The sequence below is a fragment of the Salmo trutta genome, chromosome 26 (genome assembly GCF_901001165.1).
Source record: "Salmo trutta chromosome 26, fSalTru1.1, whole genome shotgun sequence".
Taxonomy (NCBI): Eukaryota; Metazoa; Chordata; class Actinopteri; order Salmoniformes; family Salmonidae; genus Salmo; species Salmo trutta.
This window is the reverse complement of record NC_042982.1, coordinates 28,898,870-28,916,868: the sequence shown is the minus strand read 5'-3', so window position 1 is coordinate 28,916,868 and position 17,999 is coordinate 28,898,870. Positions and strand designations below refer to the sequence as shown.

Below are 17,999 nucleotides of genomic sequence, written 5' to 3'. Positions count from 1 at the left end.
ACCCTCTGTCCCTCTGATGGTGGTAATAGGGAGACAATGGGACAACCCTGAGACAATAGATGCATTTGACATCCTGCAATTAAAACAATAAAAACAAGTGACCTCTGAACAACCTAATCTCTAATCAAATTGCTAGAATTGCATGATGCAAAAATAAAAATCTGCTCTAGAGAAATAAAGTTGTATTTTCATTCATAGATTCCTTTCCAGATGATTTGAATGAATTAAGTTATTGTACACAAAAAGCGCTATAGGGTAAATTATTCATTGTAAAGGGCAGTGTGTCTTCAAAACACAAGCTCTGTGAAACATTGACTGCCCTCCAGTGGTTAACTTGGAAATAAACAAGGAACTTGAGGCCTTCACACACAGACCCTCAACATCTACCACTAACAATTTAGGGGGTAGTCAGCCCCTCTTCATAATGATTGAAGGAAGAAACATTAACAAATCAGTTTCTTTGCTATGATATATTATGTATAGACTTTTGCGTATGTTTGTGTAGCTGCGAAGCCCCTCCCCTCATACACATGTTATACACAGAATGCAGGAAGTATTTTTACAGGAAGTAAACACAGCACTCTTTGACAGAACTCTATTTATTTGCCTGTTTTGTTCAACAAAGGGCAATGTACATGACACAGGACCTTTCAGATCACTTACTGAAGGAGATGAGGACATCCTTTAGTTTATAGTCTTATAGTAGATGCCTGCTACCAAACAACTGTGAGTCTTTAAAAGTGAAAGTTAACTGATTCCTTACAGTGGGGCATTATGAGTGTGACTGAGAAAATGGCCTCCAGATTGTCTCCCCCAGAAGATGATCTCTCCTGTCCTGTGTGCTTAAACATCTTCGGTGATCCTGTCCTCCTATCATGTAGCCACAGCTTCTGTAAAGCCTGTCTACAGGAGTTCTGGAGACAGAGGATTTCAGGAATGTCCAGTTGGTAGGGAAGTATTTTCAATGGGTAATCCACTCTGTAACCGGGCTCTAAAGAACCTGTGTGAGGCTGTCTTAAAGGAAAGGAGTCAGAACGATTCAGAAGGGTCTGAGGTGCTCTGCAGTCTGCACGGTGAGAAGCTCAAGCTCTTCTGTATGGAGGATCAAGAGCCCATCTGTGTGGTGTGTCGTGATTCAAGGAAACATAAAACGCATGACTGCATCCCCATACAGGAAGCTGTACAGGAACATAAGGTAGGATTATTTGGAGAAGGTAGTGGGAAAAGGTAGTGGGGAAAAAAATACCTTGCAGTAGTTTGTAGTAGCTGTTTCTATTTGGATTATTTTTAACATGTAGCACTATTTTGTGGTGCTTTACAATAGTTGGTGCTAAGATACAGCTTGTGAAATCTGTTTGTTTTTTACTCTTAACCAAATGTCTTTCCTACACAGCAATTTCACATAGAGTAACAAGTTTGTGAATCCCATGTTTAATTTCAGGTGAAACTCAAGACTGTATTGAACCCCCTAAAAGATAAACTGAGGCTCCTTAATGAAATCAAACTCACCTGTGATAAAACAGCAAAACATAGCAAGGTATGAAATTTGAGTATTGATGCAACAACATTGTAGTCATTTTGGCTAGTTTGTTTGTTGTCAACTCGGTTCTAGATCATCATCATCATACTGTAACAGAAGACTGAGGTGAAGCAATTTTGATTGGATGCCGTCAGCTGTGGGGGGATAGAGTATGTCTTGATATTCCTCTCACTGTCTCCAGATCCAAGCCCAGTACACAGAGAGGCAGATTAAGGAGCAGTTTAAAAAGCTGTACCAGTTTCTGCGAGAGGAAGAGGCGGCCAGGATAGATGCAGTGAGGATGGAAGAGGTACGGAAGAGTCAGGGGATAAAGAACAAGATCATAGAGATGAACAGAAAAATATCATCACTTTCAGACACAATCAAAGCCATCGACAACAGCTGAGAGTTGAAGACTTCTCATTCTTGCAGGTAAACAGCTGATCTTATGAGTCGATATTGTATATTGTGAGTATTGTAGCAATCCTTCCTATATGAGCCACGTTACAATTCCCACCAAGTGGGTTAACCCTATTGGCGCAATGCGTAGGGTGTTTGCCTTTCATGTCAGTGACCCGGGTTCACTTCTCTGCGCCCCCATTCACCACATTGGTGTCAGAAATGGGAATGCACAGCCCAGAATGTGTTAAGTAGTTAAAGCATGTTCCTTCCTGTTTGGAGGGGGCAATATAGCGATCCTCGCTATATGAGCCAATTTACAATTCCTACCAAGTAGGAATGCATAGATGCTGGTAACCTGAGTTTACTTCCCTGCCGTTCTCTACAGTATTATTTGCTGTTTATTTTATTGATCACACTGATTTGCATCTCACCTGCTTTCTTGTTCCTCTTCAGAACTACAAGGCCTCTGTGAAAAGGTAAGTGATCTTAATCCTGTATCTCCTCTCTGTGGTTCAGAACCCATCATCAGAGCAGTATTGAACACTAAATGTTCTTCCAGAGCCCAGCACCCACTGCTGGATGCAGAGAGGGTTTCCGCAGCGCTGATAAAAGTGGCCAAACACCTGGGCAACCTGCAGTTCAGAGTCTGGGTGAAGATGCAAGGGATTGTTCATTACAGTGAGTGTTTTACAGCAACAACAAAAAACAACAACAGTAGGTTTCGTCTGCGCCTTGTTCTTAGTCATAGAACAGTATCAGTCAAAGGAGTTTAAAAGGCAAATTAAGATGAAATCCAGTAGTGACCCCCATACTGTTCTGAATAATAATAAAAACTATGTTATTCTTTCTATTGCAATGCTCATATTTAGATGTCAGTATCAATTAAACTTGTGGGTAATTTCCAGAGTAAATGGTAAAGTTAAATTCTCTCATCAGCTCCTGTAATCCTGGACCCGAATACTGCAGGCACATGTCTCATTCTGTCCGAGGACTTGACCAGCTTAAGGGATGCTGATTGAGCACTACAGCTTCCTGACAACCCAGAGAGGATTGATGGATGTGTCCTAGGCTCCTAAGGTTTTAACTCTGGAACAGACAGCTGGGATATTGAGAATTTGGATGGTGTAGGTGTGACCACTATGCATGCCAACAGGCCTAATAATTGTAGCGGTATGGCAAATGAATCCTGGGGTGTTTGGACTACTTGTGGTGTATACCTAGAAATGTCCCCAAAGCCACATCTCCATCACCTCACAGTAGATCACTTTCCCAAAAGATGAGTGCATCTGGACTGGACCAAGGGAAAGCTGTCATTCTTTGACCTTGATAAAAACACACACATACACACACTTTCACAAAGACAGTCTACCCTATATTTCATCATGATAAAACTTTGAGGATCTTACCAGTGAAGACCAGTGTGACAATACAGTTAAATACAGCACAAACTGATGTAATAACTGCCACAACACTGTTTCCTAGCACTCTACTCATACTCCCGAGTGTTGGAGAGGTGTTCATTGGTCTTGTCGCCACTATCTTTTAGAGAGACCCACTCAGCTCTATAAGAATGATTCAATGGATTCTGACCCTGGTCTTATGAACAGGTGAAGCAATCAAATTGTTCATGTATCACATCACTCATTTTATGTAGCCCAATGTTGATATTTTATTGATTGATCCAGTAAAAGCATTTTGATTGCTGTGGATGTTTTTCTATTGTCAGATAATGCTGTATATGGTATATTAAATCTGTATTTTTGCTCTTTGTCTGGTCATTCTGTGATGTTGATCTTCATTCATTAACTAACAATATTTTACTTCCTTACCAAAAGCATGTCTAACTGCATACAAATGTCAACAAGGTTTTATTAATACAATGTAAAACAAATTGTTTCCCTTACTATCTCCTACGTTTCACAATTTCAGGCATGTTAGTCTCCAAACATCCCATCTAACAGGAGGCACCGACAGCAAGAGAAAACAGAACTTGTCTCTGTTAAAGTGACTGGTTAAAGAGGTAGTACCTCCATTTTCAGATGTCTGTCCTCATTCTACTCACTGACACACTCATTCCATTGGTAAAGGGGGGTGTTGAGCTATGACTCAAACGTCCTTGTCTAACCACTGTAGTGGAACACTCACAGCATGTTTAGAATCTGTTAGGTCCACTAGTATTACTCTATACCACTCAAACTCAACTCTAAACCTCAACGCCAAGGTCCAGAGTTGGTAAGAGTTGAATACCCCTGCTCTATACCTTCCTGGCTTTGTGTGCGTCTCTCTTAATCCATTCAAACCTCAGATCTTGAGACGAGGAAAAACAACTACTTATGTATGGAAATTAATGGGACTGATTTCATTTATGGGGCAGTTATTGTAAATAGACTTGAGTGTACAGCCATAAGTCATCTAAATAACAAGAATACAGGAAGTTTCAGCTAATTATCATCACATTTTTAATAGATTTAGAAACTGTGACAACTTTTGTTAATCCTTAGCATAACTACAGCAGGAAAAGAAAAGTGAGCAACAATTAACGTAACTTAATACATGACAGCATGAACAGTCGACAACATGGCACAACTTCTAAATACACTGTATTGTAGTATAATTTTAGTACCAAATGCAAACGTCAGAGCTATTAGATTGTTTTCTAATATTTGAATTGCGATTTAGAGGGACACAAACTAAAGGAATTAAGATGCCATAAATGAGCCATTATCAGTCAAATACAGACTTTTATATTTTCACATTAACCCTGACAATAAAAACACTGACCTCCTAAAAAGCATGACCCAGTCTGAGAAACCAACCTAAAAAAAAGTTAGTTATAATTCTCAAAAACGGATCATAGCCTGACAATCCCCAGAAGTGAAATTAAGAGTAAGTAAAGAGCTAAACTAAATTAATACCCAAGCATAGACAAACAATGTTCAAAGACGTACTCTGGCTTAGTTTGGCATAGTTGATTATTAACATGGACAAAACTTTTTGGCAATAACTATATTAGATCATAAACAGACTGTCCTACTTAAAAAGGTGCTGTAATTGTTAGGGGCCAAAGACTTGGCTGGGATAAATAGACATTTCATTTTGTTAATTACTAAATTTGACTGGAATTAAAATAGATAACTACATTTAAAGTGCTGATCAGTTATCATAATGTAGGCTGATTAAATTCACGTATGGGGACTCGGGAGAGAGAAATCCTCAACTAACGGTCTCAGAAAGGACTGTTCCTTTCCCTATGAATAAGAAATAACTAAATACTAACAGTTCTCCTCTGGAGGTGAAACAGACTTGAGACGTCTGTCCTAAATTTACGCTAAATCCTGCATTGATGTCAATAGCAGATTTGTAACACGAACATTTGCATAGTTCTGGTTAAAATACTGCTCTGCATGAATCTCTAGAGCGTTCCTAAACAGTGGTCACTGCCTAAGTGCCAATCCTGTGCAAAATCCAATGAGAAAGACTCCCTAGAACTTCAAAAACGAAATGTTAAAAGAAAATGTACACAAATATGGGGCACTCATTGGAGCACTGAGATGGTAAGTAGATGTAGCATGTTAAGCATAACCTGGATTTAGAAACTAGATGATTAACAGAAAATATAAAAATGAAAAGTATAGCCTCTGCAGTGCTGGTAACCACCACCACACATCCTGAGAAAAACATCCAAAACAGTCCGGTATTAACAGAGCCCAAAGAATTGAAACAGAACTTTGAGGCAGTAGACCTTGGCCTCAATGGGAGACAGATGCATACTCATTTTAACAAGTTCCATCCATCTACCCACCCAATGACCTGGGATTTCTAATTAGTGTAATTCTGTTAACAGGGAAAAATAACATGTGAACCAAAAGTCCCAAAAATATATATGTTTTGCAGGGGCTTACAAAAGCCTCCCCCATGATATTTGGTTGCTTGCATCTAACCTAGAATACAAGCAGAAAACCTCAACTTATTTTCACCTTGCAGCACACTGTTCACACATCTAGAAGGCAACCATTCTAAAACGTTCAAGCCTTTCCCATTTAAATCTGTGATAACTTACAGGTCAAATGTGAACATTCTGAATTCCTAAAGAAATAAAAATGTTTCATCTTCCATGACAGGCTGAGAGGAGAGGCCATCTCTTTCAAGTATCCTGTGATTCCAAAGATGGGTTGGGAATGCCGAGGTGGTGACTGTCCGACTGTCTGACTGACTGACTGACTGACTGACTGACTGACTGACTGAGCATCCCACGTCACTTGATGTCCTCAACAAACCTCTCTCTGAACATGGGAATTGAGGGCGAAATGTAGGAGTCACTCTTGCTGACACGTTTCCTGTCAAACAGTTTTGTTCCCCCACTGTTCAACCAACCTGTAATCTCCCGAATGACAGCATCCCTGTAAGAGGCTCAGTGTGGTCTCTGTCTGTGGTGCTGCTATACTGTGTCCCCCCCCCCCCCCCCAGCACAAGCTGCTCACATCAAATTAGTCCTGCACATGAGTCTCAGAAAGGAGAGGGAACCAATTCATGAGGCAGTGGCCAGGAGAGGGCGTAGCACTCAGTCATGACTTAACTGAACAGGCCCATCCTTGGACTGCTCATAGAACACGACTCCTTTTGAATCTAGACGGAGGGAAGTAGGACACGTCAGATTTGCTTAGCTCAGACATACTATACCAATAAGGCTTTTTGGGTTCTTGAAAATCTCTCCACAATCATACAGCAGGAATTACAAGCTTACCTTGTTTTTGTAAATTCTGAATATATTCAATCTCTGTAAAAATATAAAAACAATGTATTTAGTACAGTGAGAGATTGATAATACAGTAGTTATACATGCACCATTCTCTTTCTGTTCTAAGGACCAGCCATAGCAGGACAATTATTTAACTTTGAATGATCAGAGGCAACAGCTACCTACCTTTAGTGTGATAGATAACAGCAGCTTTTAGATCGAACGCCCCCCAAGATCTTGGGTCACAACCCTTGTGGTGGCTGTGCTCCTTCACCAGAGCAGACACAGGATGAGCAGGGGAGGCAAGAGGCATCTCAGCACCAGGGTCCTTAGAAGAGGAAACTATGGCACATCTACTACCAGCCTCACCAATCAGAGTGTCTGTGCCAGGGGCTTGGCCTCCCAGGGCAGCATCAGGGCCAGGAACCAAGTGAGGGCCTGATTTCCCAACACTGCTATGGACTTGGGAGATAGTTTGTTTGTCCTGCTTGTAAGCTCTTGGGAAGAGGGGGTTGTCAGGTCTCAGAGTGGAGGTGGCAGAGACCTGCAGAGGCAAAGCTGTAGGGCCGCCTCCCTGAAAGGTGATCTCCACGATCTGGCCTTTCAAGGCTGGCTGCCCCACTGCCGGCCCCACCTCAGGCCCTGCACTGGGCTCGTTGATGAACGACAGCCCCCACTGGTTCTGGAAAATGTCCACCAGAGCTTTGGGATTTGTCTTAGAGGCAGGTGAGTCCACTTGGCGGGCGCTGGGGAGGGCTGGTTGCATATTTGAAGTGACCAGGGGGTAAACAAGGAGACTGGGCTTTCTCAGTTCTCTGGTAGTAAGGGAGGGGGTGCCTGACATATTAGCGCCGTTGCTGGACAAGGATGCTTCGTTCTCCCACTTGCGGGGAAGGGAGACATGCATTGCTCCAGTGCAAACAGTAGTGGTGAAAAGTGGCGCAGCGAGGGGGCAGCTATTCCCCTCTCCAGATTGGAGTCCATTGGTGAAGCTAGGGGAGGTGATGGTTTTGACAGCAGACATGGGGACTTGGGAGAGTCTGGTGGGCACCTGGGACTGGGGAGGTGAGGTGTCACCTGCTTTGTTTAGATTTTCTTTCACTTTACTTGCATAACTAATCTTGGGCACTGTTTTGGCACTACTATTGTCCACAGGAAAGACAGGGGGTGGTTTAAAGAGGGTCCATGAATCCTTTTTTGTGGAGGTAAGCTTAGCTTTGCTTAGTCTGTCTTCCAGCTTTTTAACAGAGCCTGCAGCAGCCTTGCCGTCAGAGTTCTTACACTGTAGTTCACCAACCTGAACCACAGGGGCCTGAGCCACAGGGGCCTGAGCCACAGGGGCCTGAGCCACAGGGGCCTGAGCCACAGGGGCCTGAGCCACAGGTGGGACACCTGTGATGGAGGTGGGAGACTGAGAGCCTGCTGCTGTATCGGCAGCCTCTGGAGTGTGAGGCTCCGTGTCATGTTTGTTAGTGACCATAACTGTCTGAAGCGCAGCCTTCTCCTGCCGAGCAGTCACAGTCTCCTCTGCCATTGCACTCCGCTGAGCCCAGCGTTTCTTGGGAGTGATGTATCCACTCTCAGAACCACTGCCACCACTGTCTGGTCCAGGCATGCTGGGGTAGCCGTTAGCATACAGGTCAGGGTTGAGGAGCACAACGCCATTTGGTAAAGCAATGGACTCGCTCTTGCCATCACATGTTTTCAACTCTGAAGGCGTGTCATTTTTGCAGTTCATACTGTTCTTAAAATGGCTATTGCTACTGCCTTTTGTGTGAGCGGCGAGGAGCTTCCTGGGAGGTTTTGGTTTCAAGTTGTCTGCTGCTTGAGTAATGAAGGGCATCCACAGGAACAGAAGGGGTGTTCTCTCTCCCTCTCCACTGGGCTTCCATTTATTTTTCCATTACCTGATGACATGACAAGAAAATATACAATTAAATACACTGTACTTGCATAGGGTAGGCCTAGATTTGTTAAACTATCTTCACCCAACGGAATACACGCCTGTTTTTTCTATGTCCATAATGCAGGCTATCCAATGAAGTTGTATGGCTAAACTCTGATGCCCCTGACATATTTCCTGCAGACAATTCAAAAACTGATATTGAAAGTGTTAATTAATGAGTATGTTTTAATTTATTTTAAACATTAAAACATGAATACATTTGAAAGACAGTCAGGCCCGCTCACATGACTTGATACATGTCATTGCCAATACTAGCCAGCAGATCTGATCTTGCTTATAGTGGCACTAAGGTCGGACAGCATTCCTGTGTATATTAAGACACTACTGGAGGGAGATATGGCTAGGAAAATGTACCTCAAGCCAAGGATGAAAAATGCTTTGTACTCCAAAGTCCCATTATTCCAACTGCTACACCAAGAAGATTGAACGACTGCTAGTTTTTATAGCAGTCATTCAATCTTCCGTGGAAGAGTTGGGATAATGGGACAATTCTGAGTACAATGCATTTCTCATCCCTGGATTGAGGTACGTTTTCTGAGCTATATCTTCAGCGGCTCCTTGGGGTCTTAATATACACAGGAATGCCGTCCGGCCATAGACATAGTACAGCTGTAAGCAAGTGGGTCGGATCTACTGGCTGTGCCAATGATGCCAGAGAAGATCAAGTGACAAGAGCAACAGGCCCAAAAATAACGATAGCTGTTAGCTAGCTACGATAGACTTGAAAAACAGCTGATCAAACACATTTACCATTGATGTCAACACTCAGACCATAACTCTTACAATTACATAAACGTAGGAAAAAGTTACTGTTTACCGTATCTAGCTAAAAATAATAGCCAATGTTACTTATCTAGCAAATGTTAGCGGAACATTCCAGAGAAGCCGGTTCGTGTTGCAATAACGTTAGATAACGCATTATCTACATTCCTAAAAGGCTAACGTTAGCAAAAGTGACACTCAGCTGACTAACGTTAGTATCAAGTAATTACATCGGACTTGTTCGCTGGCACATTTCTTAAATCATTTCTGGCTTACAATGCTGCTAACTAACGTTAGCTGTCCGGTTATTAGACGGTGCACAAGGTCAATGTCCAGCGAACTGTCGTTAGCTAGCCAACGTTCACTAACTTAGTTATCTAGATTGGTACGGTTAACTAACTAAACACTCCCTAACAACGTTCTCTAAAAAGCCCCTAATTAGCCATCGGGCTAGCTCATTTTTTATTTAATAGCTAGCTGTGTAGTTAGCTAGCTAGTCACCTAGCAGCAAGCTGGCTAGTGACGGTTCAAAAGTTTGTTGCTACTGTACTGTAGTAGATTATGGAGGGTCATTCTGACCCGTTTTCTCCGTCTGCGCTTCCTCGTACTGGTGCTGTTGATCATTTTCTACCCATGCGTTCGGTGGACCGGGGTGACTCTCGTCTACATGCTTCAAACAGCCCTCAGATAACCATCCACCGGTCCGGTCCTCCATTGAAGTGCAAATGAAATGCAAATCCACGAAGGCTGCTTCCCCTGTTAAACTAGCTAGCTAGCCAGTCACATAGCCAAAACATTCCCAATCAACGCCCATGACTTCATTTCTGAGCTACGTTTGGGCGTGTACAAGCGGATCATTTCTGCCAAGTCGGTGACCTTTCAGTGTGTTGCATTATGGGGTTTAACAATTGTCCGACTTGCGCATAATTGTTTTTTACAAAAATTGTGTTGTAAAAAACATTAAGTTTTGACTGCAGTCGACTGCACATTTTTACAGTTTCTCTTTACCAACTTGATTCTACAGCCATTGCCTGCATTGTGGGAGGCTCTATTGCCATTCAATCATTATGATGTTTTTGTTTGACCCACGCGAACATGACTGAAACAGGAACAACGTTTGCTGCGATTCATGTATACAGTGGACACGGACAAATACATGTAATAGTTGATGCTCTCTCAGTCACTCATTGATTGTACAATGTACACAAGTGTGATTTCAGTTAGTATAATTTCAGTTTGTGAGTGTGTGATATGGGGGTTGGAACCATGTTTATTTCAACATTATAAAGAACAACAAGACATATTATAAATATATCAAATTTCAGCCAGACCGCCCAGCCAATCCGAGACACGCCCGACCCCCACCAGTTTAGTCAATAACTGAACTCTCTCACAACACAAGTTCCTTCCCAAGGTATGGAAAACAAACGTTTAATGAAAACACACATACACCTACACATTAACACACAGAAACAGTACGAAAAAGAAAAGAAAAATGTATGAAATGTATGCATTCACTACTGTAAGTCGCTCTGGATAAGAGCGTCTGCTAAATGACTAAAATGTGAATGTAAATATAATTCATATCATATGACCAATAGTACTGTAGAGATCTTTTTACTTGCACACAATATAGCTGGGTCACCCTGTCCTGCCCCTAGTGGTCTATGGCCCTGTAGCGCCCCAACCCAAACACCCCACTCAGCTTTAGGATCTTGGTGAAACACTCATTATTGGTTTCAGGTGTGTTAGGCCAAGGCCAGAGTGACACCACACAGGACAGCAGACCCCCAGGACCAGGACTGAGCAGCCCAGCAGCTAGGGATTGCCTAAATAGGTACACTACTGTTAAAAAGTTTGGGGTCACTTAGAAATGTCCTTGTTTATGAAAGAAAAGCATTTTGTTTGTCCATTAAAATAACATCAAATTGATCAGAAATACAGAGTAGACATTGTTAATGTTGTAAATGGCTATTGTAGCTGGAAACGGCAGATTTTTTATGGAATATCTACCTAGGCGTACAGAGGCCCATTATCAGCAACCATTACTCCTGTGTTCCAATGGCACATTGTGTTAGCTAATCCAAGTTTATCATTTTAAAGGCTAATTGGTCATTAGAAAACCCTTTTGTTAGCACAGCTGAAAACTGTGGTGCTGATTAAGGAAGCAATACAACTGGCCTTCATTAGACTAGTTGAGTATCTGGAGCATCAGCATTTGTGGGTTCGATTACAGGCTCAAAATGGCCAGAAACAAAGACCTTTCTTCTTCACAGAACAGCACAAATTGGCTCTAACCAGAATAGAAAGAGGAGTGGGAGGCCCCAATGCACAACTGAGCATGAGGACAAGTACATTAGAGTGTCTAGTTTGAGAAACAGACGCCTCACAAGTCCTCAACTGGCAGCTTCATTAAATAGTACCCGCAAAACACCAGTCTCAAAGTCAACAGTGAAGAGGATGCTCCGGGATGCTGGACTTCTAGGTAGAGTTGCAAAAAAAAAAGCCATATCTCAGACTGGCCAATAAAAAGAAAAGATCAAGATGGGCAAAAGAACACAGACACTGGACAGAAGAAGATTGGGGAAAAAAGTGTTATGGATAGACAAATCTAAGTTTGAGATGTTCGGATCACAAAGAACATTCGTGAGTTACTGAAAAAATGTAAAGAGCTGGAGTGCTTAACGCCATCTGTCAACCATGGTGGAGGCAATATGATGGTCTGGGGGTGGTTGTAAAGTGGGAGATTTGTAAAGGGTAAAAGGGATCTTGAAGAAGGAAGGCTATCACGCCATTTTGCAATGCCATGCCATACCCTGTGGACGGCGCTTAATTGGAGCCAATTTCCTCCTACAACAGGACAATGACCCAAAGCACAGTTCCAAACTATGCAAGAACTATTTAGGGAAGAAGCAGTCAGCTGGTATTCTGTCTATAATGGAGTGGCCAGCACAGTCGCCGGATCTCAACCCTATTGAGCTGTTGTGGGAGCAGCTTGACCGTATGGTACGTAAGAAGTGCCCATCAAGCCAATTCAACTTGTGGGAGGTGCTTCAGGAAGCATGGGGTGAAATCTCTTCAGATTACCTCAACATATTGACAACGAGAATGCCAAAGGTCTGCAAGGCTGCAATTGCTGCAAATGGAGGATTCTTTGACGAAAGAAAAGTTTGAAGGACACAATTTCTATTTAAATTTAAAATCATTATTTATAACCCTGGCAACGTCTTGAATATATTTCCTATTCATTTTCCAACTCATTTCATGTATGTTTTCATGGAAAACAAGGACATTTCTAAGTGACCCCAAACTTTTGAACAGTAGTGTATCTCCCCTGACCTGGGAAATGTCAATACAGACTCCTTTTCTCGTACTATATTCCATATAAGGCATCCAGACCTTATGAAAGTTGCACAGTATACCCTTAATCTTAAAACAAATCTAGTGATACTGTACATAGCTTGACATTTATTCCATACATTGTGGGAGGATAACCATCCTTCCAATTAATGGCAATGCATTTATCAGCCACTATAAATGCTAAGTTACACAGTTTCTTCTGATAACATTCTCCAGTATAAACATTTCCAAGCAAGGAAAAACAGGGAGAAGAGAGAATCTGTAGACATACTGAGATAAAATAACTTACTCTTTGCCAGAATTCAGCCAGCCTTCACAAGACCACAACATATGCAAATATGTCCCCTTTTGTGCTTTACACCTCCAGCAGAATAATAACATTTCTGAGTGAATGATATTCAGTTTCACTGGAATATAAACTCAGCAAAAAAAGAAACATCCTCTCACTGTCAACTGTGTCTATTTTCAGTAAACGTAACATGTGTAAATATTTGTCAGAACATAACAAGATTCAACAACAGGCATAAACTGAACAAGTTCCACAGACATGTGACTAACATAAATTGAATAATGTGTCCCTGAACAAAGGCGGGGTCAAAATCAAAGTAACAGCCAGTATCTGGTGTGGCCACCAGCTGCATTAAGTAGTGCAGTGCATCTGCTCCTCATGGACTGCACCAGATTTGCCAGTTCTTGCTGTGAGATGTTACCCAACTCTTCCACCAAGGCACCTACAAGTTCCAGGACATTTCTGGGGGGAATGGCCCTAGCCCTCACCCTCTGATCCAACAGGTCCCAGACGTGCTCAATGGGATTGAAATCCGGGTTCTTTGCTGGCCATGGCAGAACCCTGACATTCCTGTCTTGCAGGAAATCACAAACAGAACGAGCAATATGGCTGGTGGCATTGTCATGCTGGAGGGTCATGTCAGGATGAGCCTGCAGGAAGGGTACCACATGAAGGAGGAGGATGTCTTCCCTGTAACGCACAGCGTTGAGATTGCCTGCAATGACAAAAAGCTCAGTCCGATGATGCTGTGACACACCGCCCCAGACCATGACGGACCCTCCACCTCCAAATCGATCCCGCTCCAGAGTACAGGACTCGGTGTAACGCTCATTCCTTCGACGATAAACGCGAACCCGACATCACCCCTGGCAAGACAAAACTGCGACTCGTCAAAGAAGAGCACTTTTCCCAGTCCTGTCTGGTCCAGCGACGGTGGGTTTGTGCTCATAGGCGATGTTGTTGCCGGTGATGTCTGGTGAGGACCTGCCTTACAACAGGCCTACAAGCCCTCAGTCCAGCCTCTCTCAGCTATTGCGGACAGTCTGAGCACTGATGGAGGGATTGTGCGTTCCTGGTGTAACTCGGGCAGTTGTTGTTGTCATCCTGTACCTGTCCTGCAGGTGTGATGTTCGGATGTACCGATCCTGTGCAGGTGTTATTACACGCGATCTGCCACTGCGAGGACGATCAGCTGTCCGTTCTGTCTCCCTGTAGTGCTGTCTTAGGTGTCTCACAGTACAGACATTGCAATTTATTGCCCTGGCCACATCTGCAGTCCTCATGGCTCCTTGCAGCATGCCTAAGGCACGTTCACACAGATTTCTTTTGGTGTTTTTCAGAGTCAGTAGAAAGGCCTCTTTCGTGTCCTAAGTTTTCATAACTGTGACCTTAATTGCCTACCGTCTGTAAGCTGTTAGTGTCTTAACGACCGTTCCACAGGTGCATGTTCATTAATTGTTTATGGTTGATTGAACAAGCATGGGAAACAGTGTTTAAACCGTTTACAATGAAGATCTGTGAAGTTATTTGGATTTTTACAAATTATCTTTAAAAGACAGGCTCCTGAAAAGGGACGTTTCTTTTTTTGCTAAGTTTAGTACGTTCTATGGATGGTCTTAAACTGCAGTTATTTATGTCTGAGATTATATGAACATGACTGAGCATTCTAACATATCTGTATCCATTGATTGTCATCAATAGCGTAAATCGACTGGAGTTTTGTCAGACTGTGTTAAAATAGCATCTGGCTTGTCCAGTGTTTGCTGGACAAAGGGATTAGAGTGTTCTATCTGCAAATAATCACCTCACCTCTGTCACAGACTGGTCTTGCCTGACCCTGCTGAGACACTTATCACCATCTGATAAGTGGTACCAGTTCTTGCGGTAGCTGGTGGGAGTCGGACAGAAAGCCAGTGGGTGGGAGTCATACAGAAAGCCAGTGGGTGCGGGTGGGAGAGGGATGAAGAAATTGGTCCTATGCAGAAGTCTACTGTGCACCATGACCGTGAAGCCTGTAATGTTAGAGCTGTTTATTACTGTGTCAGTGTGAAAAGTAAGGAATTAGCTAGGGAAACTGACAGATCAATAACGTTACATAGCCATATTGACTAATACAACTCACATTTTCGTTCAAATATTTTTTATTGAACACGCACACAAGAATGATGTATAGGTATAAAAGACAAGTTTACAGTTCTTATCTAAACATAAGAGAACAGACATTAACCAAAAGACCCAGAGTTCTGGGCACAAAACAAATATTACAAAACAAGACATACAAAACAAGGACAGGTAGAAAGAAAAAAGGGTCAATGTAACCCCCCCACTTATACCCCCCTTATTCCACCCTATTCCCCTCCCAACTGCTCGGGTGGCATGTTGCTGAATGTTTTGTAGAATTCACCAGGGTATCCATCTGGGCCCGGGGTCTTGCCACTCTTTAGAGATTTTATTGTATCTCTAATTTCTTCAAGAGATATTTCCTTATTCAGGAAGTTAGAGTCTTCCTGGTTCAGGGCAGGAAGATTACAGTCCTTCAAAAAGTTTTGCATAATTAAGGGGTTAGGATCCGCTTTAGATGTATATAAAGTCTCATAAAACTGACAGAATCTGCCATTTATGTCTTTGGGGGAAGAGAGTAACTCCCCAGATGCAGACTTAACTTTGTATCATTCGGTCACTCACATTCTTTCGAAGTTGTCTGGTGAGTAATTTGTGTGGTTTGTCACCAAACTCAAAATATTTTTGCTTGGCATAGAGAAAAGATTTAGCAATTTTAGCAGAGGATCTGATTGTATTTAAATTTTAAAGACATAATTTTTTTATGTTTCTTCCTAGATGGGTGTCTAGCATTCTCCCTATCCAGTAAGTGAATTTGTCCCTCCAGTTCTACCAATTCTCTTCTGTTTTGCCTACTCCTGGCAGTCTGAAAGGAGATGATACAGCCTCTCAAATAAGCCTTCAGCGTTTCCCACAGCAATGCTGGGGAAGTCTCTGTGTTGTCGTTGGTATCAAAGAAGGTCTTTAAGATGTTCACAGAATGTTGGTTCTGTGAGGAGATGAGGATTCAACCTCCAGACCCTCTCGTTTGGTACGATGTCACCCAATCTCAGGGAGAAGGTGAGTGGACTGTGGTCAGAGATTATAATATCATGATACCTCACATTACAGGTATAGGAGAAGTTGAGTGGACTGTGGTCAGAGATTATAATATCATGATACCTCACATTACAGGTATAGGAGAAGGTGAGTGGACTGTGGTCAGAGATTATAATATCATGATACCTCACATTACAGGTATAGGGGAGTAGTTTAGCATCAACCAAAAAGTAGTCAATTCAAGTATAAACATTGTGAACATGAGAGTAAAAGGAGTATTCCCTACCCGTAGGGTTAGAGATCCTTCATATATAAAATAAGTTAGAATTTTTTATGTAGGTATTCAAGAATTCTCTTGAATAGGAGGTAGGGGTTCGCCGGGTAGAGGATCTATCCAAATATTGGTCTAGTACACAGTTAAGGTCCCCTCCAATGACCAGGTTAGTATGGGAGATATCTGGAATCAGGGCAAGGACTCTTTTGAAAAAAGAGGGGTTATCAATGTTTGGCCCATAGATATTTAGTAGAGTTACAGAAGTAGAGTGGATCTCTCCTATTACGATCACATAACGACCCTCTTTGTCCACAATAGTGGTTTTATGTAGAAAGGGAATTCCTTTCCGTACCAGAATTGCTGTGCCTCTCGTTTTGGCAGAGAAGTTAGAGGGATACACTTGCCCCACTTACATTTAAGTCTGTTATGAGAATTGTTATTCAGATGGGTTCTTGCAAAAATATAATATCAGACGAGAGTGCTTTCAAGTGGGCTAGGACCTTGCCTCTCTTAATTGGTTCGTTTAAACCCTTGACATTCCAGGAAGTCAATGTAAGCCCCGCCCTCCTCTCATTTGTAGTTCCTATGGTGGCCTGCATAACATGTAAGTTACTAAAAAGGTAAGAAAGTGCACCAAACCATCACGATCAGCATATGTAGCACCTACACCCGAGCAGTATCCAACCCACCCCTCCCCCCTGCAAGCACCTTTACTCTCCACCCTGTTCCCCTACTTTCCCCAACATTTACCCCTCCCATCAACCCACATTTAACAGGCATACACAAATAGAAGAGAAAAAAACATGAAAATAAAAATAATAAACACATTGTCTGGCCGATGCCAAAAAAGCACGGCGCGACCTCTAACAAGAGGTAAAACAAAAATAAAATACCAACTATACGTTCACCTCTCACTATCCTAGAACTTCTACTAACATATGAACTGAGGAGGCTCCCGCGATTAAAGTGTTCAGTTAGCATCTAATAAACCTAAACAGAATAAGTTGCAACTTAAACATATTGTGCACTTAAGCTTCATCTTGGGTCAATCCCTGAGATAAGCAAGATATAGCATCACAAGATTACATTGCTAAGCAATGCCGGTCTAAACATAAACCATCAGCAACCGACATAGACAGCAGTACAATTACATATTGTGGGTTAGGAGATGGGAACAAGGATTTCGATAAATTGAACGTACCCCCCAATCAAAAAAAATAAAAAATAAATAAAATAACTTTTGTTTTTTTTAAGTAATTAAAAAACAATAGTGATATATATAATATATATATATATATATATATATATATATATATATATATATATATATATACACTGCTCAAAAAAATAAAGGGAACACTTAAACAACACAATGTAACTCCAAGTCAATCACACTTCTGTGAAATCAAACTGTCCACTTAGGAAGCAACACTGATTGACAATAAATGTCACATGCTGTTGTGCAAATGGCATAGACAACAGGTGGAAATTATAGGCAATTAGCAAGACACCCCCAATAAAGGAGTGGTTCTGCAGGTGGGGACAACAGACCACTTCTCAGTTCCTATGCTTCCTGGCTGATGTTTTGGT

The 17,999-nt window shown here is 42.1% G+C and overlaps 2 protein-coding genes and 2 long non-coding RNA genes across 7 annotated transcripts; 2 read left to right on the top strand and 2 right to left on the bottom strand.

Annotated features, from left to right (window-relative positions):
- Positions 1-857: 857 nt before the first annotated feature.
- On the top strand, positions 858-3,699 carry LOC115163597 (tripartite motif-containing protein 35-like). The gene is made up of 4 exons (XM_029715615.1): positions 858-1,195; positions 1,442-1,537; positions 1,722-2,599; positions 2,858-3,699. The coding sequence occupies exons 1-3, from the start codon at positions 965-967 to the stop codon at positions 1,923-1,925; spliced, it is 531 nt and encodes a 176-aa protein (XP_029571475.1). The 5' UTR covers positions 858-964; the 3' UTR covers positions 1,926-2,599; positions 2,858-3,699.
- On the bottom strand, positions 2,772-10,246 carry LOC115163596 (nuclear FMR1 interacting protein 2-like). 4 transcript variants are annotated; one of them, XR_003869778.1, is made up of 5 exons: positions 9,967-10,245; positions 6,846-8,566; positions 6,666-6,698; positions 6,403-6,547; positions 2,772-3,243 (listed from the first exon to the last, which is right to left on the bottom strand). XR_003869778.1 is itself a non-coding variant. In XM_029715614.1 (5 exons), the coding sequence occupies exons 2-5, from the start codon at positions 8,500-8,502 to the stop codon at positions 6,483-6,485; spliced, it is 1,710 nt and encodes a 569-aa protein (XP_029571474.1). In that variant the 5' UTR covers positions 8,503-8,566; positions 9,967-10,245; the 3' UTR covers positions 4,357-6,482. The 4 variants fall into 4 exon arrangements, 3 of the variants coding, with proteins under 3 accessions (XP_029571474.1, XP_029571473.1, XP_029571472.1); XM_029715614.1 differs by lacking the exon at positions 2,772-3,243 and having other exon boundaries at positions 4,357-6,547; positions 6,846-7,986; positions 8,032-8,566; XM_029715613.1 differs by lacking the exon at positions 2,772-3,243 and having other exon boundaries at positions 4,357-6,547; positions 9,938-10,246.
- A 5,809-nt stretch (positions 10,247-16,055) lies between these two features.
- LOC115163979 (uncharacterized) lies at positions 16,056-16,379 on the bottom strand. Its single transcript, XR_003869855.1, has 2 exons — positions 16,322-16,379; positions 16,056-16,195 (listed from the first exon to the last, which is right to left on the bottom strand). It is a non-coding gene; the product is annotated as an uncharacterized LOC115163979 (long non-coding RNA).
- On the top strand, positions 16,076-16,365 carry LOC115163978 (uncharacterized). The gene is made up of 2 exons (XR_003869854.1): positions 16,076-16,207; positions 16,334-16,365. It is a non-coding gene; the product is annotated as an uncharacterized LOC115163978 (long non-coding RNA).
- Positions 16,380-17,999: the final 1,620 nt, after the last annotated feature.